Source organism: Colobus angolensis, unplaced genomic scaffold (genome assembly GCF_000951035.1).
Source record: "Colobus angolensis palliatus isolate OR3802 unplaced genomic scaffold, Cang.pa_1.0 Scaffold57, whole genome shotgun sequence".
NCBI lineage: Eukaryota > Metazoa > Chordata > Mammalia > Primates > Cercopithecidae > Colobus > Colobus angolensis.
In genome coordinates, this window is record NW_012119265.1 from 11773647 (window position 1) to 11796204 (window position 22558).

At 42.4% G+C, this 22558-nt stretch overlaps 1 protein-coding gene across 1 annotated transcript; it reads right to left on the bottom strand.

The window, feature by feature from the left end:
• Window positions 1-3744: 3744 nt before the first annotated feature.
• GPHB5 (glycoprotein hormone beta 5) lies at window positions 3745-10000 on the bottom strand. The gene is made up of 3 exons (XM_011961962.1): window positions 9951-10000; window positions 8780-8984; window positions 3745-4050 (listed from the first exon to the last, which is right to left on the bottom strand). Exons 2-3 carry the CDS (start codon window positions 8981-8983, stop codon window positions 3862-3864), a joined length of 393 nt encoding a protein of 130 aa, XP_011817352.1. The 5' UTR covers window position 8984; window positions 9951-10000; the 3' UTR covers window positions 3745-3861.
• Window positions 10001-22558: the final 12558 nt, after the last annotated feature.

Sequence of the window (22558 nt, forward strand, 5' to 3'; positions counted from 1 at the left end):
TGAGATGTGCCCCTCACTAGTCATTCTTTGTTGCTTTGTAAAAGAAATGGCCACTAAACCCTCCAGATGAACACAGCCAACTGGCGAGTTCTCTGGTCTTACATAATAAATCCATTCTGGCAGGCCCACCTCTCAGTGCCTTTTGTTCCTCAGTACTCTGCCAGGACAGTTCTGGCATCTTCTTTTCATTAATGCAAGCCACCATTTTCCCCACTCTTGAAGGACACATCCCAACAGCACACTGGGACCAGATCCAGGTGTCCTTTTGATTACATTATATTCTCATAATGCCTGCATATGGATGAAATCTTCTTATCCAGTCTTATATTCTGGCACCCCACCCGCCATATCCCTGTCTAAACCCCCGAGATCCATTGCTAAGCACACTTTACCAATTCCTCCTGGTTTGCATTGCCAAATCCTGAAGCTCCTTCAGGGGAGATGCTTGTTCTTCCCACCTCAGAGCAAGCCCCTCCCCAGCCAGATCATCCTGAGACTTGACCATAATTAACCATCTAGAATAATACGGGGGTGTAGGCAATATTTGAGGAGGACGAGTCTCATCATGTAAAGCATCCTCCTCGGCATGGTCTCCAGGCAAGGGGAGTATGCTCTCCACTAGCCAGGAGGAGCCAGGACGTTCCTCTGCAGGGAAACCTCGAGTCCGTCATCCACCTAACTGTTCCCATTCCAGATCTCTATGTCTCACTTTTTCCCTATTAGGACCTTGACTTAAGTATAGGAGACTTGCCAGAGTGGTAAATTCAGCCCTTTTATTAATTCAGCTGCTTTGTCAATTAGATATTAGGCCTAATTTTCAGCACAGTCTGTCCTTCAGCTGCATTCGAAGACAGTCTCTTCAAATCAGCTTTCATATCATGCCTGAGGACTTTTATTGCACTTAACCACCAACTAATCCCACAGTCCTTATAATTACATGGTCTTCAATATCTCCCAAATATTATTGTATTAGCCAGTGCATGCCTTCCCATGTGTATTCCAGATCAATTTACTACAAGGCAGTCAGTACAGTCACGAACTGCACAATATTTTGGTCAATGGCAGATGGCACATATGGTGGTGGTCCCATAAGATTATATTTTTTCTATACTTGTTCTATGTTTAGATACACAAATACCTACCATTGTTTTACAGTTGCCTACAGCATTCAGTATAGTAATCTGCTGTACAGATTTGTAGCCTAGCAGCAATAAGCTATACTTAGCTATGTAGTAGGCTATACCGTCCAGGTTTGTGTAATTACACTATGATGTTCTCACAATGACAGAATTACCTAATGATGCATTTCTCATAATGTACCCTTGTTAAGTGACCCATGACTGTAATTGTGACGCTACAGCATGCTACCTCCTGCATTCAAGCTGAGCTGCCCAAAAGACAGCTAAGCTGGAGTTTATTCATTTGGCCCCTTAAATCCACTCTCTACCTTTCTTCAACTGGGTGCCTAGCAGGCCAACATTTATGGACTGAATCAATGGGTTTTCTCACTCTCTGCTTTCCCACTTGATTCCCACGTGGTTTTTTTTTTTTTTTTTTGCTTTTTGCTTTTTCTTTTTCTTTTTTTTTTTTTTTTTTTTGGAGATGGGGTCTTGCTCTGTCATTCAGGCTGGCGTGCAGTGGCACAATCACAGCTCATTTGCAGCCTTGACCTCCCAGTCTCAAGGGATCCTCCCACCTCAGCCCCCTGAGTAGTTGGGAGTACAGGTGCACACCACCATACCCATCTAATTTTTTATTTTTATTTTTTGAAGAGACAGGGTCTCACCCTGTTGTAATTCTTCCACCTCGGGCTCCCAAAGTGCTAGGATTACAGGAATGAGCCACCACACCCAGCTTGATTCCCGTTTCATTCAACAGAAGACCAGGGAGGAGAGTGAGGATGGGTATCTGCTTCCCCACCTCCCTCCCTACCAGGTCTCAGTTTAGGGAGGGCTGCATCCTCCTACCAAAGGCTGCAGCCCCTGTCGTGGATCTCACTCCCACAGTTCTCTCTGGGGTCTGACAATCACTCCCTCCTCTCGCTCCTTCAGCCTAGGGTTGTCCATTGCTGCTGAACCAGATCTGTTTCATCTCCACTTATTGGTTTCCTTAATTCTGCTCACACATTTATAAATCATCTCTTCCGTATCCCACTGCAATAGATCACTGGTTTCCTGCCAGGACCCTTATTCATGCTGTGGTCATCTTTTCTCAAATCCTGACAAGCCCTTTGTGCCTCAGAAAACTCTGAGGAAAGTCTTTAGGGGTGGGTTGAAAACACTTGAGTGGCACCACCCAGGATTCATCCCTAATCATCACCCACTGCTCCAGCAGAGACCCCAAGTACTTGCCTTCTTCTTACATTAGAGTGACTTCCTTTCCTACCAACACATCTGCTAAAGGTTGGGTGACTTTCGCTCCTGCCCTTTGTTCCCAGATGTTCACCCCGCATCCCAGTACTTGACTGTCAATCTCAACATTTGCTTTACTGTGTTTTAGGGGGACACGTTGAATTCTTATTCAAGAAGGACTCCTGGCTCCCAGGGCTATGTCTATGTATTTGTGCCACCGCTGGGACTCATGCTACAGAGTCATCTGTCTGTGTCCCTTACTAAACATGACGTGCCAAATTAATGCTTAAGTAAAAATAACCTTGTAGTTTATTTGAGGTGTGCTTCTCACTGTTATTCCAAGTGTACTAAAAATTAAAAAGACTTTCTTAAAAGTTGTCATGAATTCAAAAGACAGAGGACATGCTTTATTGGCATTAATATAGGTTTTCCTGGCACATTATGAAAAAGGAACAAGGTTAAATTCAACCCCAAAAATGCCAGAAGTAAAGACATTTGCATAACATTAGAGTTCTGGAGGTTTTTTCCAGGCACAGAATTAGCTACTGTAAGATTTTAGAGAGGGCAGGAGCTAGAAAATCACAGACTTTTTCCTCTGGGCCAGCAATGCAGTTTTACCCCTAAAAGCATGTAAAATTTCTGAGTTTAGTAAGTTACAACTTAAATTTAAAATATGATAAATCGGGAAGAATACTTGTGATTGGCCATTTTGCCATAGCTTTGGGAGAACATCATACTCTACAACGTGAGTTTAGTTTAATAACTTTTTAAGGCTAAATGAGATAGCTATTAGTTACATATTTTATTTCTGGGGGTTTTTTTCTTTCTTTTAATCCCACCATAGCCTCTTTATTGAGGCTCTTAAGGGAATTTAGGGAATTTTGCTAGGGAAAATAATTACCCAAATCCAAACATCTTTTCATTGAAGCTGCTCTCTTTGTGTATCTGAACAGTCTTATTTCTTGTGTAGATAATTGCTCAGTTAAAAGGGGAAGGGAGCATTTTCCCTAAAGAAGCTTGCAGTTGGAATTCCTCAGGGGTGAGGAAAACTAGTACATGGGTTTTGTTCATTTCTAGCCCTTTAATCATAAATCCGGTTGGAGATCAGTGGTTAAATAGAACATGAGAATTTAAAGACTTTCCAGCCCCATTTTCTAATTACATCTAATGTGTTTAAATCATTAGCATATTATAAGTCCAAACTGGGAGAGGATTGTGATACACAAATTATGTTCCAAGACTCAAGGCAAAGAAAAATTAATTTGCAGGTGTGTGAACTGGAGAAATTATTTTGGTGAAGGCATGAATATTGTTTCGAATTTTTAGCATCAGTAGGCTGCATTTGGGCCTTTTGCCTGAGCTGGACCTAAGGGTCAACAGGTAACCTCCTCCATGGGTACAGTCGAAATTAAACAGTCTTGCATCCAGGAAGTATAACTGCATGTGCTGCTCACACAGGTGGGTCTGTGAGGCTAAGGCCGCTAGCTGCGCTCTGCAGACCATGCAGGCCTCAGGTGGTCTCACACTCCGTGGTGGCAGTGGAGCAGGTTCCACAGTCACAGCGGACGGCCACGGGATAGGTGTAGACGGGGTCGACTCCCGGGGCACAGTTGGGCAGCTTGACGGTCACCTGTTTGGTCTCATTGTAGGTACAGACTCGATGATGGGCTTCAATATAGGGGGGTTCCAGAATGGGTTTCTGTCCCCACAGATAGAAAACAGGGAATTCATTAGAACATATGATCTTGTTTCAGTTTTTTAGTATCATTTATCACTATCAGAAATTAACTTGTTATTCATTGATTTACTTGTTGCTCTATCATCTCCCAGTAGAAAACAAACTCCTGAAAGCAAGAAGCTGATTTCACTCAAGACCATATCCTAAGCTCCCAGGAGAGACCATGGCACACAGCAAGTGCTCCGTGCGTAGTCAGCAAATGAATCATCTTGGTCATTGCAAACACCTTCTAACTGGTCTCCCCTCTTCCATTTTTACTCCCTACAATCTATTTACAACACAGCAGCCCTGACTGATCCTGTTTAAACATAAGTCAGATCATATTACTCCTCTGCCCAAAGCCCCAGTATTTCCCATCTCACTCAGAGCAAAAATCAAAGACCTTATGATCACCTTCAAGACCTACATCACCTTCTCTACACCTCTACCTTCTGAAATGCCTGCAACCATTCCCACCCCACTGACTTCCTCACTAGGCTCACAGCGGTCTCCTTATTGTTCCTCCCACCCAGCAGGAACAGTCCCAGCTCAGGGCCTTTGCACTTACTGTTCCTTCTGCCTGGAACATTCTTCTCCCATATGATTCACTCCTTCACCAACCTTTGGTTTTTGTTAGAATGTCACCTTCTCAGGGAAGCATTTCTCAACCATCCTATTTAAAATTGCAACATTCCATCTCTATGCCCAGAAACTTCCCATCCCCCATCCTGCTTTATTTTTCACCATACCACATGACATAGTCTACCTTTCTTTCATTTGTGTGATATTCCTCCCACTCTAGAAAGTAAGCTCTTTTAGGACAGAGATTTTTGCCCGCTGTGCCTCCCATACCTAAAACAGACCCCGGGAGGGTTTCAATAACTATTTGTCATTGAATCAATGAAAGAAAACATTACAAGACAGGTTCCCGAGTACTCTGTGTACTGTTCTGATCATCAAAAGATTCATTTCCTTTCTTCACCTTTTATAAATCTTAATTTCAAAGATAATTTTGATAAACAGAACACATAGATCAGAAAAAATATCAGCACCTAGCCGGAGTTAAAATCTCGAGCCTGCAGTCAGAACTATGGAGCCTTGAGTCCCTGTTCTGCCACTTGCTGGAGACCTTGGAAAATTCACTTAACTTCCTGAAGACTCAGTTTCCTCCTCTGTAAAGCAAAATATCTACCTCCCACCATTGTTTGAGAGACAAAGTAAGATGATATATGCAATTCACAATGTCTAGCACAGAGTAAGTGTTCAATAAATGTAATCCATTGTTCTTATTAGTGCAATTATTATAAGGAAGTAATAATGAAAATAATAACAAGCTTTCAAATGACAGTACCTTTGCTTTTTTGTTCTTCTTTGTTCTAGGCAAAAAAGAATATGTAACTCAAGATGAAGTTCTTGCATGAATGTCATGAAAATAGCAAACTTGCCTTTTTTTTTTTTTTTTTGAGATGGAGTCTCGCTCTGTCACCCAGGCTGGAGCAGTAGTACAGTGGCGCGATCTCAGCTCACTGTAACCTCCACCTTCCAGGTTCAAGCAATTCTTCTGCCTCAGCTTCCCGAGTTGCTGGGACTACAGGCACGTGCCACCATGCCCGGTTAATTTTTGTATTTTTAGTAGAGATGGGGTTTCACCATATTGGCCAGGCTGGTCTCTATCTCCTGACCTCGCCATCCGCCCACCTTTGCCTCCCAAAGTGCAGGGATTACAGGCATGAACCACCGCGCCCAGCCAGCCTTGCCTTTGACAAGGACCAAAGAAGCTGAATTTGTCCTCAACTGTTTTCTCCTATCTTCCATATTTGCTTTATGTCTTCTTACCATTGGTACTCTGGGAACCTAGGCAGACCAGACACCTCAAAAAATTTAAATTTCAATCCTAAAACGGTGAAACCCCGTCTCTACTAAAAATACAAAAAACAAAAATATTAGCCAGGCGTGGTGACGGGTGCCTGTAGTCCCAGCTACTCGGGAGGCTGAGGCAGGAGAATGGCCAGAACCCAGGAGTCGGAGCTTGCAGTGAGCCGAGATTGCGCCACTGCACTCCAGCCTGGGTGACAGAGTGAGACTCTGTCTCAAAAAAAAAACATTAAATTTCAGATACATAATTTTTTAGTATAAGTCTGTCCCAAATACTATATGAGACAGACAGACTTATGCTAAAAATTTATTTGTTGCTTATCTGAAATTCAAATTTGCCTGGGCTTCCTGGTTTTCTGGTTTCATTTCAGTTTGGGTTTTTCTGGGGAGGGGATTGGTTGCTTTGTTTTATTTTGTTTGTCTGTTTGTTTGCTAAATCTGGCAACGCTATATGCAGATTATGAGGAATAGCTATTTTCAACAACAGCTCCACCTTCAAATGTAAATCCAGCCAATCTGTCGTCATGAACATCCTTATTTTCAGACATGCTTTCAGTTAAGTTCTCTCCCCCCAAAAAAATCAAGGGCTTTATATCTCAGAAACTTTCAGAATGCTGGGAAAATGAACCTCATTCTTTTATTTATTTTCTATAGGTAACCTCCCTTTTCATTACACAGTCAAGACATGAATGAAAGCTGGCTAAGATCAGAGACAATCTTGTTCTTTAATGGTTTTGGTGCTTCCATTTTTCCAGTGAGAGCACAGTTCCTGACCTCCTATGGGTGACCATGATCCGATTAAACACATTCATCAGTTTTTAAAAAGAAGAGAAGATGGGCTGAATTGAGGAGAAGCAGGATTTTGAGGATTCGGCACAGAGAGGGCTTCAAATAGCCCAGACACTAAATGCAAACAGGGAGAGGCCCTGCCAGGCTAGTCCCTGAACAGGAGGAGGCGCCAAGTGCCCCACGTGAATTTGCTGCCAATTGACAGGCAAAGTCTACTTAGCAAAACCCGATTTTCATTTGGCTGGTAGGGCTCAAGCCCCTGAATGAGGCAAAAAGAAAACTACTTTGATGGAGTCGTTTCTGTTTTTTTTTTTTTTTGAGACGGAGTCTCGCTCTGTCGCCCAGACTGGAGTGCAGTGGCCGGATCTCAGCTCACTGCAAGCTCCGCCTCCCGGGTTTACGCCATTCTCCTGCCTCAGCCTCCCGAGTAGCTGGGACTACAGGCACCCGCCACCTCGCCCGGCTAGTTTTTTGTATTTTTTAGTAGAGACGGGGTTTCACAGTGTTAGCCAGGATGGTCTCGATCTCCTGACCTCGTGATCCACCCGTCTCGGCCTCCCAAAGTGCTGGGATTACAGGCTTGAGCCACCGCGCCGGGCCGATGGAGTCGTTTCATCCAATTTAGAGATTTCATCACTATGACCCAATTCCATTCATAGGGCTGTAATTGTACCTAAGCAAGAGCAGGCCACCCTCTGGGTCCCTGAAGAGAAGGCTATTGTTCCCAATGGCAGTGTCCACTCACAGTGCAGGTACCCTTCTAAGTGGCCTTCCATTAGGCTGGAGGATCTACAGCTCCAGGGAGCGGTCCATCCCAGTCAACCAACAAATGTGTATTGAATACCTTGTTCATACACAACACCTTGACAAAAGCTGTGAAAGTTATAAGAATGAACCTCTGTCCTCAAAAAATTTAACGAGTGTGGTGGGGGAAGAAGTAAGATGAAAAGTAGAGCATAGTCAAGGGCTTACTTGCAAGTCAAAAAAGGCCCAGAAAAGGAGCTGGCAATGCAGATGGGCATCAGGAATAAATATGATAATGACAGATGAGAAGGAGAAGGGATATCAGGAAAGGACCAAAATGAGATCCATAAGGGCTATTTGATAAAACTTTTGAAAGTCACTTACCAAGGCCAGAGTAAGAAAATGTGTTGTCTTCAGGAAAGCAGGCAGACGCCATATTGCTGGGGACTTTGAAAGTTGGTAATTGAATCTGTAGTAGTGTGTGGACATTCAAGGTTTTGGGGTCAGGGAGTGACAAGATCAGAGCTAGTAACTCATCAGTTACCAAGTGGGCGGGCCTCAGGGGGAAGAGCCCACAGTCACTACGGAGTGTGATCTGCTGGGGTGCTGAATAGCTCTCTTCCTCTTCACCACTCAGACAGCTCCTCTTAGCCCAATAGGATTTTTAACTTTGTTTGAGAGTGTTATCCTCACTTTAAATTAAATGTCTCTAAAAAGGCCAGGTATCATTGAATATAAAGGAACTTAATGGATCCGTCAGTGATAACCCCAGAGGGCTCCCAGGGACTTCAAGAGGAACAGGGCTGCAGAAGAGGCAGTGAAGGGGTCTGGGACCAATTCTCACCCTTCAGCTCAGGACCTCTTTCTTGGAAACTGGCTAATTTACCCAAAATGAAGGAACACAGGGAAGAGTTTGGGTCACAAGCTTGAACCACAAATTGATTTCCAGCTTTACACTGACACTCTCTGTGACTTTGCAGACACTCTCCCTTGAATCCCTCCATGTCATCTGTAAAATGGGTAGAACAGTACATCGTGATCTCCCAGAGATGATTCCCAGATACACAGACACAGTGTAAACCAAATTCTTAATCTTATCAATGTTTTGTTAGAGGGGCAACATCATGCTTTTCAAATCACTTTTGGAAGATGCCAATCACAGTTTTGTTTTGGTTTCTTAAATCTACAGGAAAGGGCAGATGTCCCAGCTCCACCTCATATCATTTAAAAAGTGAACTCTTGAGAATCAGACCCAAGTTGCTGGCCCAGAAGATACTGTCATCTGCACATCTTAGCAACTCACCTCCCAGGTCTCACAGCGACCCCAGCAGGCATCCGTGGTGATCCGAAGGCCCCTGCAGCCTGGCTTCTTGGCCAGGAAAGTAAACTCCCTCACGGCACAGCCCACAAAGGTGCGCAGGTTCCCACTGGAGGTGCCAAGGACACAGCCACAGCCAACCAGAAGGAGGAGGGCCATGGGGCCGAGGAAGAGGAATGCCAGCTTCATGCTGCTCTTCTGGAGAGGGAAAGGACAGAGTTTAACAGATCTGGTTGCCCTCAATGGCACAGCCAACCATGCATTGGTCACTATCAAAGGGACCTTGCTCCTAGCATTTCAGGGAAAATGAGCCCAGAAATTGTAAACGCCCACAAACTCCAACACAGGCATCCAGCGATTCCTGTAACTGGTGCCAGTGTGGATTCCATGGCCCTTTCTAGATGCCCACCCTCCAAGTGCATTCTCAGGCTTTTCCTTATTGTAACTTAACTGCTGCAGTTGACTTGTGTGCTGAAGAAGTTTGTCCCAGTGGTCTTTCCAAAATAAACATAAAATATGAGTAACACCAAAACTAATCCATAATCCAACAGAATACATGAATACATATAAATTATTTTTTTCAGGTCCAGGGTATTTGGGTGCCATGTTACATACTTTGCTCAAAACTATATTTTCAATGTCATGATGGGGAATGATTTGGGAGGTAAATATTAATAACAATATTCCCTATATGCATCGCTACTAAACCAACTCTCCACTAAACATGGATGCGCAAAAAATATCATGAAACCAATCATCTGAGTTGGTGGCCATTCATAAATGTGTCCCACTCACTGTAAATTGCTTCTGCTCTAGACTTCCACTGCAACAGCACCTACTTAACATTCAATTTAAATCCAAATGATGGAAAGCATAGAAGTTATTTAAAACATAACCTCAATCCACTGTCAAGTCCATCCTCTCTGGGTCTTGGTCATTCCCCGTGCTCTTTCAGGAGCCAGAATCAACCCCCTTCATGCTTGGCCCACTAGACAGAACTCACCTGGATTTTGAAGTATAAAGGATATGGCATTCATGGACCCTTACCCGCCACTGAATTCATTATTTTCACAGTTCCTACTCTGACCTTGCTGTAGCAAGTTCTCTGGGCTTCTCCTCCTCTGGAATGAGGTTACAAATATGGAGAAGCACTTACCTAATCTTGCAGGAGCCAATGCTTCTTTTAGAGCTGAAACTTGCACTAAGATTTCAGGGAGTCACAATGAATGGTAGAAGTTTGCTCTGGGTAAATGTCTCTACCTTCTGTTACTGGGCTGCTTGATTGCTCAAATATATAGAAAAAGTCTTGTCAATCAAAACAAAAGAGAGGCAGATCCTTACAGGAACTACTAAACACATCAAAGCCAAGGAATAGAAAGCCAGTCTCTATTTTCCAAAACTGATTAACTTAAAGGGTGTTGTTTTGTTTCTCCACATCACCTACTGAAACAGAAAGTTACCTTGGTGGGTGGCATAATCCTAAGGAAATAGTCAGCGGTAGTTCCACCTGGTTCTCAAGAGAACAAATGCATTGTGGCAGATGGATTAAATTTTCCTTCAGAGTAACCACAAGTTTCCTTTGAAACGGGTAAGTGACTAGCAGCTCATAGCAAACCCTTTCCTTTAACTGACAACATGTTTCAATACACTGAAAAATAACAAAACAATAATTATTGCTGGAAAGAATGCAGGATCACTACCTGAAAAGATGGAAATCACAGTGAGAAGAAACATGTTGAAAGTCGTAAAACTAGCTAAGAATTAGATGATATCAATATCACCTTAAAATGAATCATTTAGGAAAAAATACCAAGATGTTCCAAGTGATTATCTTCCAGCATGGGAATTAAAGAAAACTTTTCATTTATTTTATATGGTTTTCAGCATTTTTCACATATTCTACATTGGGCAGACTTTTGTAATAGAGAGTCAGTCAATACTAATGTTTTAAAATTAAAATAAACCAACAGGCATGCATTTGTTCTGACTGTAGGGACATTCAGTGCTGGTCTGATAGAGATGTTTCATCAGATATTTGGTCTTAAATGATTAAAATAAGAACAAAGTACTTTTTGGAGTATGGGATATAGTTTATATTTCAATCTACAATAACAGCATATGAGTGGATTAAAAATGTACTTGTTCATGGCATTTTTCTGGATGCTCTAAAAAGTAAATGAAGCAGATATCATCTTTGTCCTTAGGAGTTTCAATATCATAGTAAATAATGACATAGGCAGAGACATTGAAGATGCACACTAACTAACTAGTGAAACAAAGTGAAGAAGTTAAACCATTTCCATTTTCTGCAAAGGAAAGGGTTCTTTAAATACATGTGCTGCTCATCGTAGATTTCATTTTCAAAACAGATAACAATGCCCGGGGAGTCCATCAATTTGCCACCCCTCTCTCTAGAGCAGAATTATTACATGTGTTTTATAGAAAATTGAACTAGGCTTGGAATAAAGGACTTTCTTCAGCCCTTCAGCCTGTGAGTAGCATAACCAGAACTGGAATACTCTGGGGACGGACTGCTCAGCTGGCCTGATCTTCCTAACTTGCTGGCCAAGAGCTAGCCAATTGGCAGTGAGCTGCCATCCTGGGCTGTTTCTGAAGACGGCTGCTCAACCCTTTTAGACCTGAAACATACACACTTGTGTCTGCAGAGTCACAAAATAAAGACAGACTGCAAAGGCCAAGAGCATCTTTCTTTCACAATCCCCAACTTCTTTATAATGCAGAGGTGTGGCATCACGCATTCCACCCTGTCAGCATTTACTTTATAAGAATGACAATTTAGAGTCACTAAGCATCTACTATGTACAAGGTACCATGGAGTCTGCTGTGCTCTTACATATGTTATCTCTAGACCTTACAACAATTCTTTAAGTCAATTATTATTTTCTTGTTTTTACATTGGAAGAAATAGAAACTCAATTGTTTTGTAACCTGCCTACTTCCAAAGCCTTCAACAACACTGGGAATGGCAAATGGGTCTATTTCATCCCTGTCACCAACTACAGTTAATGAGAAGCGGCTACCTGGAATGTTGTGTTAAAAAAGGCAGCTGAAGTCATTCTAAAGGCAAAGGGCAGTGGCCCATCAGCTTCATCCCGGGTGTAGGAAAGGAGAATGGTGTATGGATGCCACCTTTTGCAACGTAGGCTGTGTCGCACCTCTCTATGGGCAGAGTGAGAGTTTGCAGTGTGACTTCAAAGGCTAATAAACGCCCTGCTACCCACGGAATATCTCTGCACCATAGTGTGCATGTGTTTGCCACCTTCCCTTCAATCTACGTTGAAGTTCCCACCATTAAAGCTCCTCTCTTGAGGTAGCAAAGAAATATATGAGTAATGTCTCCAAGGATAGACTCTGGAGAATCTTCTCTCCTTTTGTTCCATGATCATATTTACATGGATTTATTGTCACCTTGGAGGGTGAGGCACAAGATATAGGTTCACTAGGGGTAGAAAGAAAGGAGAAGTGGTGTACGTGAGTAATCATCTTGAATTCCAGGGGGATCGTGACTCCAGAGGAATGAGCCAAGTGTTAGTGCCTCAAAGGGGTGACTGAGAAACTGAGGCCTGGTCCAGGGAAGGTGGTCCCAGGTGGGGAAATCCTGGGGTGCACACTGTGTGCAGGAGATGGAGACACTGACAGAGCCTGAAACACTCCCTTCCCTCCCGCAGCCATGCGGATTCTCAGTGGCACAATCTCCTTTGGGACTACCTTGAGCAAGTCACTTCTCTGAGCCTCAGTTTCTTCATCTGTAGCACAGTGGGGTTGGACTCTGTGACTCCCAAGGCCCTTCCCAGTTCCAGAATTTAAATATTTATAGACTATTTTATGAGCACAAGAAGCTGAGGACAAGTCAGAGAGAGAGTGCAGAAGGTTACACAACCATAAAGTCAGCCACATTGTACTGAAATCTTGATTCTGACACTGGCCAACGTAAGATCTTGGACAGGTCTGGTAGCCCACCTGAGTCTCAGTTTCCTACAAAATTGAAAATACCTCCATCATAGGGGTCATGTGAGGATTCTACAAAATAATGTCTATAAATTACTTCTCACAGGGCTTGATACATGATAAGCAGGCAATAATTGTTGTTTCTCTTTCCTTCCCTGGAAATGCATCATCATCATGTGTACCACTAAGAAATAAAAAGCTGCCAATAAAAAATTATATCACACCAGCAGTTGTTAGGCATATCCTGATTTCAAAGGTATTAGAGGTGAAAAAAAAAATGTGAGTCTGAGAAGAGAAGAAGCAAAGTCTTTGGGGACTATGAGACTTCACTAGCATTCTGAAACCAGGACGTAGGTAAGCACCAACCTTGCTTTCCCAGCCAACGTGGGGTGCTTTAATCTGACACTAAAATTAACAACATGTTTTCAGTAGAAGAAAAAATCTAAAGTGTTAGGCTTAATTTTTAAAGTCCAAATCTCATATTTTGAGGGTAAAAGCTTTATCACAGTTGCAAATTTCAATATATTAATAAATCTTCACAAACACTCAATTTCAGTTCTGACCAATTACGGAGTCAAACTAAGCCAACCAATGCTCCCTGAGCATCCACGGTCTTGCACAGGTACGAAATGAGAGCCCACAGAAACTAAGCTGTTTGCTGCATCACTTAAAACCATCTCTTAAGAGTTTAGAAAAGATGTGCACGCTCTAGTATGTTTTTCCACACTGTGTTCTCAAAATACACAATGCTCTGCCCAAGGGTCAAATTAATTAGCATTATGCTTCCCATGGGTGGAAAAAAAAGCCACATATGAAGCTATGAGTTTCAAGGAACTAACAGAATTAATGATAGAAGAAAAGTCAGCCTTGAGTCTTATAAAGTGGTATGTTGCTTTTAATACTGCTTATTTTCCATTCTGCGCATATGAATGAAGATGAACAGTGAAGACTTGGAAGAAATTAATTTTGTTGAAAAGTCTTTTCTTCCTTTCAAAGCACTGGGTATTTGTGGTCAGCTCCTTGTGTTATTGACTTAAAGAGATAACATTTGCCCGAGATGATGGTGCAGTTGCTATGGTAACATTTTTTTAACGAGACTAAAAATAATGACTCCTGTGTCTGATTTACTAGGACAAGTCAAGCCTTTCTCCATAACTGTCTGAAAGAATTATCTGTCAGTTGTCACAGATTTATTTCAAATTAAGGGGCACATGGTTTGGGCGCTGAAGTGAAATGTTTTTATTTCTGCCTGACTCTTCCACTTTTGAATATCATAGCTTTGCAGGGCATGGCAGACACATGCCTAATAGAAAGGAACAGAGCAGAGTTTAATGAGTCACAAAGACGCATTCTTTATTTCAGCTGCATCCTGTATTCTCATTGGAATGAGTCCACAAAGCTGCTGGGTCCCCAGACTCTTCATTTGTAATTCCCGGGGCAGTCACACAGACATGGCCAAGGTTGTTGTTAGCTAAACTTTGAAGCAACAGCACTTCATTTGTTAGTGCTTAACTTTGTTCCAGAAAAGATTCCGAGGCTCCTGGCCACTGAGTATGCACACATGTGTCTGTGTGTGTCCATCCCCACACTCCAGTGATGGGAGGATGGAGAAGGGGAGAGGAGAGCTGTTCTACTCGCCAGAGTGTTGTATCATTTAACCAACAGGTATTAAGCAACTACTGTCTCACACTGGGGTCGCTGGGTTTATTTAAAAAATTAAAATATAATGATGTTGGGACGTGGTGGGCAGGGGGGGTGAGCTGACAACTGACAGTACTCAAAGATTTCTGTCCTCCTTCCTTTCCTTTTCCTACTCCCTCTGTCCCTCCTTCTTTCTGGGATTCTGTATTTTATTGAGCATATCATCGAGTGTTACCATATGTCAGATACATACAAAGAACATTTGATGCACATGTGAACGAAGCTAACAAGCTGTCCTCAAAGTATCAATAGTCTAATGAGGATAATAAATAAACCAACATATATGGACCTAAAAACTGCATCCTTGGTCATTTACCCCAGAGAAATGGAAATTTATATTCACATAAAAACCTATACATGTTCAAAGCAGCTTTATTCATAATAGCCCCAAACTGGAAACAACTCAAGGGCCCTTCAACAGGTGCATGGTTAAACAAACTGTGGTACATCTGTAACATGGAATACTACTCACCAATAAAAGGGAATAAACACACAGTTTAGATGAATCTCCAGAGCATTATGCTGGGTGGGAAAAGGCTACGTAATGTATGACTCCATTGGTATAACATTCCTGAAATAACAAAGTTATAGAAATGGAAACTAGACCAGTGGTTGCCAGGGATTAATAAGGGTCAGGGGCAGGGAGGAAGTGTTATGGTTATAAAAAGACGACATGAAGAATTTTTGCCCTCATGGAAATGTTCTTTTTTTTTATTATTTATTTATTTATTTTTTTTTTTTTTGAGACAGAGTCTCACTCTGTCACCCAGGCTGGAGTGCAGTGGCAGGACCTTGGCTCACTGCAACCTCTGCCTCCCGGGTTCAAGCGATTCTCCTGCCTCAGCCTCCCAAATAGCTAGGATTACAGGTGCACGCCACCACACCTGGCTAATTTTTTGTGTTTTCAGTAGATACAGGGTTTCACCATGTTGGCCAGCCTGGTCTTGAACTCCTGACCTCAGGTGATCCACCCACCTCGGCCTCCCAAAGTGCTGGGATTACAGGCATGAGCCAATGCACCCAGTGGGAAATGTTCTGTCTCTTGACTGTAGTGGTGGAAAGAAAGATAAAATTGCACAGAACTAAACACACGCATGCGCACAAATACAAGTTAAAATGGGAACTCTGAACCAGATCAGTCATTGTGTCAATGCCGTGCCCTCATGTGATACTGTATAATAGTTTTGAAAGATGTTATCATTGAAGAAGACTGGGAAAGGGGTACAAGTGGTCTCTCTGTATTCTTATAACTGCATATGAATCTACAATTTTCTCAAAATAAAAAATTTGACTTTTGAAAATTGATATAACAGTAAATGTGATAAGTCTTATGATAAAAATGACAATAGGAGGCTATGGGAGCTTCAACTAAGGTGTGAAGGCTGAACATGGTGGCTTACGCCCGTAATCCCAGCACTTTGGGAGGCTGAGGCAGGCGGATCAACTGAGGTCAGGAGTTCAAGACTAGCCTGGTCAACATGGTGAACCCTGTCTCTATTAAAAATATAAAAATTAGCCAGGTGTGGTGACATGCACCTGTAATCCCAGCTACTAGGGAGGCTGAGACATGAGAATCACTTGAACCTAGGAAGTGGAGGTTGCAGTGAGCCAAGATCCTGCCACTGCACTCTAGCCTGGGTGACAGAGCAAGACTCTGTCTCAAAAAAAAAAAAAGGTGTGGGGAGTAGTGTTGTCAGGAGAGACTTCCTCAAGAGGTGATTCCAGTTATTGAGGGGGTAGGGGGAGAGAGAGAGAGAGAAAGAGAGAGAGAGAGAGAGAGAGAGAGAGAGAGAGAGAGAAAGAGAGAGAGAGAGAGAGAGAGAGAGAGAGAGAGAATGTATTCCAGGTAGAAGACACCATATACAGAGCAAGGGCTTTGTCAGTCTTGTTCACTGCTATTTCTCCAATGCCTAGAACACTGCCTAGCTCACAGTTAACTATCAAAAACTGTCAAGTGAATAACTGAACACATGAATGAGGATGTGATGAGTTTTACTTTCATCATGATTGAGCATAGAGTATATTCAGGAAGAGCCAGGGCCAAGAATGGAAGGAGCAGTTCGGATGCAGATCAGGCACTCTGAAATGTCCCCAGGGTATAGTGAGGAGAAAGAGGGAGCAAACAGACCAGCTGGGGAGGTTGCTACGGTGACCTAGGCGAATATTTTGCCTACAACTTCAGATACTGAAAGCCCTTTGTGGTAAGTTCTATGTCTAAAGGAGAGGTATCCAATAAAGATAGAAGTCACATATGCAATGTTAAATTTTCTAGTAGTCACATTTAAAAAGGTAAAAGAAAAAAAAAAGCTAAATTAATTAAATAATCAGTAGATGATAACTGCTAGAAATAAAATAGATTTTATTTAACCCAACATTACCTAAAATGTCCATGTTTCAACATGTAATCAACATAAAAAGTTATTGATGAAGTATTTTACACTCTTCTGACATCCTTTTTTTATATTAAATCTTTAGAATCTGGTTGGCATTGGCTGGGTGCAGTGGCTTACACCTGTAATCCTAGCACTTTGGGATGCCAAGGTGGGAGGATCGCTTGAGCTCAGGAGTTTGAGACCAGCCTGGGCAACATGGCCAAAATCTATCTCTACAAAAAAAAAAAAAAAAAAATACAAAAATTAGCGGGCATGGTGGCCCACGCCTGTAGTCCCAGCTACTTGGGAGGCTGAGGCGGAAGGACCCCCTGCAGGAGATCATGGCTGCACTGAGCTGTGATCATGCCACTGCACTCCTCCAGTGAAAGAATCCGGTCGGCATTGATAGCACATATAATTGGCCACACATCTCATTTAAAATAGCCACATTTCAAGAGCTACATGTGGTGGCTACCATATTGGACAGGGCCGATGCTGCCCCATGGCAAGAAGTAATTATTTGAGCTCCTTCTAGACTCTGTTCAAGTAGCTTATCTATTAATTCTTACAACAATAACCACCACAAACCTATGAACTGTTTTATTACCTACCCTTTCTGACAAGTTACACAAATTAACCATGGCTTTCCAGCTAATCAGCGATGGAGCTGGGATTCAAATTTGGCTCTGGCTGACTGATTTGCACTGTATCAGACTGCTTTAGCCACTCTGTTATACTGCTCCAGTGAGAAACCTTGGCCTAAAGTGAGGGGTCATTAGATCAGCCTTATAGAAATATGTGAGTCCTCACCAGCTGAGCCCATGCAGCTGATGCATGTGAAATTTCAAAGTTTAAAGCAGTGAGTCCATGAAAGAGAATTTTTTTTCTGAACTTATCAAAATGCTGATTTACCCAGAACCATGATTTCTGATGTGCCGAACCAAATTACTTGATTTGAAAGTCTCAATCTTTAGAAATATGCCTGTTTGCCTCGCTCAATCACTGCTTCTTACCTTAACAACACTGAATAGCCTGCATCGGAGTGATTTATAGATAGAAATTTCTCCTACGCAGAGATGACCCTGACATTTCACGAACAATGAAGCCAGAATCAGGTCCAGAAAAGAAAAACTAATATAATCAAGAAGATGGAGGACTTTTATAATGAAGAATAGGATTGAAGAAAATGCAACCCAGTCTGGAGGGATGGAAAATACAACACAGGATCTCGAAGCCATCACAGCTGTGCGTGTACTGAACAGCAGCATTTTAACAACTGATGTAACACCCATTTCTGTCTGTGGCTCCTGGGTCCTGAGTGTCTCTTGGAGTCAGTGGCCCACCTTTGCAAAATGCTGGCCAAAGATTAGAGATATAGTTTGAGACTTAAGAGCTGGGTAACGTATAAGTCTTAAACTCAAGATTCTGGGTTAACAAGCCATGGATAGAAACCAAACTAGACCCAGGACAGAAAGCTGAAACAGCCTGAATGTTAAGCACATAAACATCTAACACCATTCATTGATTTCCTCACTATCTACTTGATCTCCTTATTTGGATGTCACAGAAAGAATGCAACCTCATTATGTCCCAAACAAAGTTCATTATCTTTCTCCCCAGGCTCGTTCCCACCCTATTTATCTTATGTTTTTCCTCTCTGTAAACAACACCACCTGAGATTCATTCTAGATACCTCCCTGTCCCATATCCCACCTCCACCACACACACACAATCCTGTGGTTCTGTCTCCCAAATGCCTTGTGACTGACCCAGCCTTCCTAATTCAGAGCCCTTGAAGGCACTTCTTACCGATGCCTCTCCTCTGCCTTCACACGTGCCCTTTCAGCTCCCCAACTCCTGCCTCTGCTTTGCCCCTGCTCATCGTCTAGGACTTGGCTTAGCTGCTGCTTCCTTCTGGAAGCCCGCCCTGATCCTCATCCTCCAAGTCTGAGGTGGGCACCCAGGCCATGTGCTCTCATCATGCCAAGTACCTCCCCTACAGCAGTTCCTTTCACACTGCATCATCAGTGAGTGATAGCTCATTTGTCTCTAGCCCCTATTAGACCATTAGCTCCAAGTACCTATGCCCGCCATGACTCTCCTACCCACTCTTACATCCCCTATGCCTGCACACAGTAGCCAATAAACACTTAAGGAAATGACTGACTAAATGATTGTGGGGAACACTAAACACCACTTATTCTCATTTTCTCCTGACTCATATCTTTGTCGGTCTCCATTAAAGTTTGGCAAATATTTCCAGAACGGCAAATAGTCAATCCAAAAAGACTTGCCTTCCCATATCTAAATGAGAACTCAGTGGGCCGTACAGATGCCATCATGAAACACCAAGATCTTTGTGTTGGTGCAGTGTAGGACCCACACATGGGGGTGTGAGCTTACCCAGGCAACAGCTGGTCCTGGAAGCATTAGGCTCAGGCGTCAGGGTCAGCACCCACTTCCTATTATCTTCTTTCCCATCACAGGACATTAAACCTGATCACTTTTACCCCACCACCAATTTGAACCAATTCCTCCTTGTGAATGGTCAGCATACACATCTGCTTCTTGGCATTTTGCTCTGTTTGGTTGGGTGTTATGACACTAACTTCAATTATTTCAGGGAGAAAAAAATATTTTCCCTCTTTGCAGCTTGAAATATCTCATCAATGAGGAGAGTATGGAAATTAGATTTGATTGACAGCCAGCTATTTGCTTCTATCACTTCTGCCATTCTGTAGCTTTCTTTGGATAAAGGAGTTTGGGCTCTTCTGACAGCCCAGTGGGCAATGACCTAACTTTAATAATCCTCTCCCCTCAGGGGGAAAAGTAAAGAAGGAAACTTCATAATGAAATTACTGTGCCTCAAAGATGTAGTAACTAGATTCTTCCTTTTTGCATTGTTCATGTCCGGGGCTCTGGAAACAAGATACACATTTCAGGCATGCCTAACACTTATTAATACTCTATTTTCTGAACTGCCTTGAAGATAGATAAGGCCTTCAGCAGACTAGGCAAAGAGTATGAAGTTTGAGAAATGCTATTGAAACACACACACACACACACACACACTCAGTTCAACTCTATTTATCACATAAAATTACGGATGTAATTTCTCAATTCAAAAAATTACAAGAGCCTTTTATTTTTAGACTCTCATGTAATCTTTTTCTTCCCCCAATATTTTGATCAGGATTGGCTGGGGTCGGGGTGTTTATCTCCCATTCTCACTTCTCCATGGCAGGCAAGAGGGAAAAGTCTGGGCAGGATACATGTGGCCTCTGTCTCTCTACTCCAAACTCCCACCCTGAGTCTCTTATCTGAGTGGTGAGATTGGAAAATAAACACGGTGACTCGACATCTTGGAGATTTTAAAATTCAGGAAGATTTATCTGTTAGGATGGTTTTGGGGGCAAGCTACAGGTACAAGCCACTGAGTGGGCATAAACTTACTTCAGTTTAAGTAACGAGAAGCCCAGAGTCAGGGAGATCTGCCATTGGTGTTGCTGCTCTACAATGTCATCAAGGACCCAGATGCTTTCCTTTTTTCTGTTCTGTCATCCTCAGCGTGTTGACATGCCTCCCCACCTCCAGCCTTAGTGTCCTGAAACCACAACGGCTAAAGCAAAAAGAAAGGGAATCAAGAGAGGAAGGTATCTTGTTCCAAGCATCTCTCTTTCTTTCTTTCTTTTATTTATTTATTTATTTATTTTATTTTTGAGACAGAGTCTCGCTCCATCACCCAGGCTGGAGTGCAGTGGCGCAATCTCGGCTCACTGCAAGCTCCGCCTCCCGGGTTCTCGCCATTCTCCTGACTCAGCCTCCCAAGTAGCTGGGACTACAGGTGCCCACAACCATGCCTGGCTATGTTTTTGTATTTTTAGTAGAGATGGGGTTTCACCATGTTAGCCAGGATGGTCTCAGTCTCCTAATCTCGTGATCTGCCCGCCTCGGCCTCCCAAAGTGCTGGGATTACAGGTGTGAGCCACCGCACCTGGCCACCACGCATCTCTCTTTCAAAAGAGGAAAAGTCTTACAGAAGTTTCCTGCAGATTTCCTCCTAATCACATGATCTAGGTATCAAGGAAGGCTGAGAATAACAGTACCAGGCATTTTCAGCCTCTATAGTTGGAGACCAGATCTGCTGGCGAGGGATAAAAACAGGGAATAGCTGTAAAGTAGATAACCACCAGTGTCTGTCAAATGTGTAGCTTCAATTCAGGGCAAAGGCCATTTGACTACATATCAAGCTATACTCTCTCATTTAACTTCATTCAATAAGAAAGCCAATATTTTTATCTCCTCCTGTCAGATTCTTGCATCTTATATTTCTATTAGTTCCAAGCTCAGAGCAAAGAAAGGAACACAATTACTTATTATCTCTGAACACTAACAATTACTGCTAGGAGCATTGTTGACTGTAGGAAAATCAACCACCACCCATCTCTGGGCCACAATGTCTTTATCTGAAAAGCAAGGGGGCTGGATGAAAGCATCTTCAACGCCCTTTCCAGCCCTGACACTTTATGATTCCATGACTGTGCATTCAAATGCCTCCATGCAGTGAATCAAATCATAAGCACCCTAAAAAAAGTTATGAAAGGAAGAAATTTGACTCACATTGACTCACATTGGCCTTAGGGAATCAAAAATAGTAAATAATAATGAACTTTGAAACCAGTGTCAGTTTAATAAAAACAAGAACTTGTGAATGTGCCCCAGGCATGTTATTGAAGATAGCCATGTAATAGGCTTACAAGACTTTAGGAAAATTGCTGCTACCTTGAGAATGAGTTTTATAAGGTGAGCAGAATGACAAGACACTAAAATAGATCTCTCCTTCATCAATTTCATTAAGCAATCATTAAGAGACCAAAGACCTGTCTTGTAGTGCCACCATCTTCAAGATGTGACCTATAAAACAACCATGGAAGGGAAAGAGGGAGCCTGGTGAATTGTGTAAACCTGAAAGTGGGTACATCATTTTCACCCACATTACATTGGCCATAACTAAGTCTTATGGCCCTGACCAAACTGCAAATAAGGCTAGGGAATAAAGTTGTCCTGCCTATCCAAGAAGATGAAATAAATTGGTGAACACACAATTATTGTTCCCACCATAGCTTCTTCACAATTCTATGGAGCAATGCCTTCAAATTCTAATGAAAATGATTTTTATCTCCAAATTCTATATGGAACCAAACCTTCAGTCAAGCATGAGAGTAGAATAAAAAAAAAATACAGACATGACAGATCTCAAAAATTGTATACTCCACATACCCTTTCTCAGGAAGCTACCACACAATGTAAACAAGGAAGTATATAAAGGAAGAAGAAACTATTTAACATAGGAATCAGGGATCCAATGCAGGAAAGAATTGAAGTCCAGAAATAATAGCCGTGTAATAGGTCTAAAGAGCGGCAAATCTAAACTGGAGCAGCAGGGTAACTGCATTTGAAGGATGTGGAAAGAGGAAATGGGCTGGTGACCTATTCTATCACCAGGCCTTAGCTTATACTGCTCGCTCATCTTCCATAATAGGAAGTCATCAAATAAAGCCTAAAATTTATAAATCAATAAATAGCGGTATAGGCATATTACTTGGGAATGGAGAAGTAAATTCCAAAAGAAACAGCTAAAAATAGTTGAAAATGGTTTCCCCAGGATAACTGTACCTAGAGGAGAGGGGAAAGTGGAGCAAGAGAATGCCATTTTGTATTG

Bases quoted from the DNA above. Each gene is read 5' to 3' on its own strand.
- GPHB5 (XM_011961962.1), bottom strand. From the start codon at position 8,983: ATGAAGCTGGCATTCCTCTTCCTCGGCCCCATGGCCCTCCTCCTTCTG. The intron at 4,051-8,779 runs GTGAGTTGCTAA...CTGTGGGGACAG, and splicing joins GTCGCTGTGAGACCTGGGAG to AAACCCATTCTGGAACCCCC.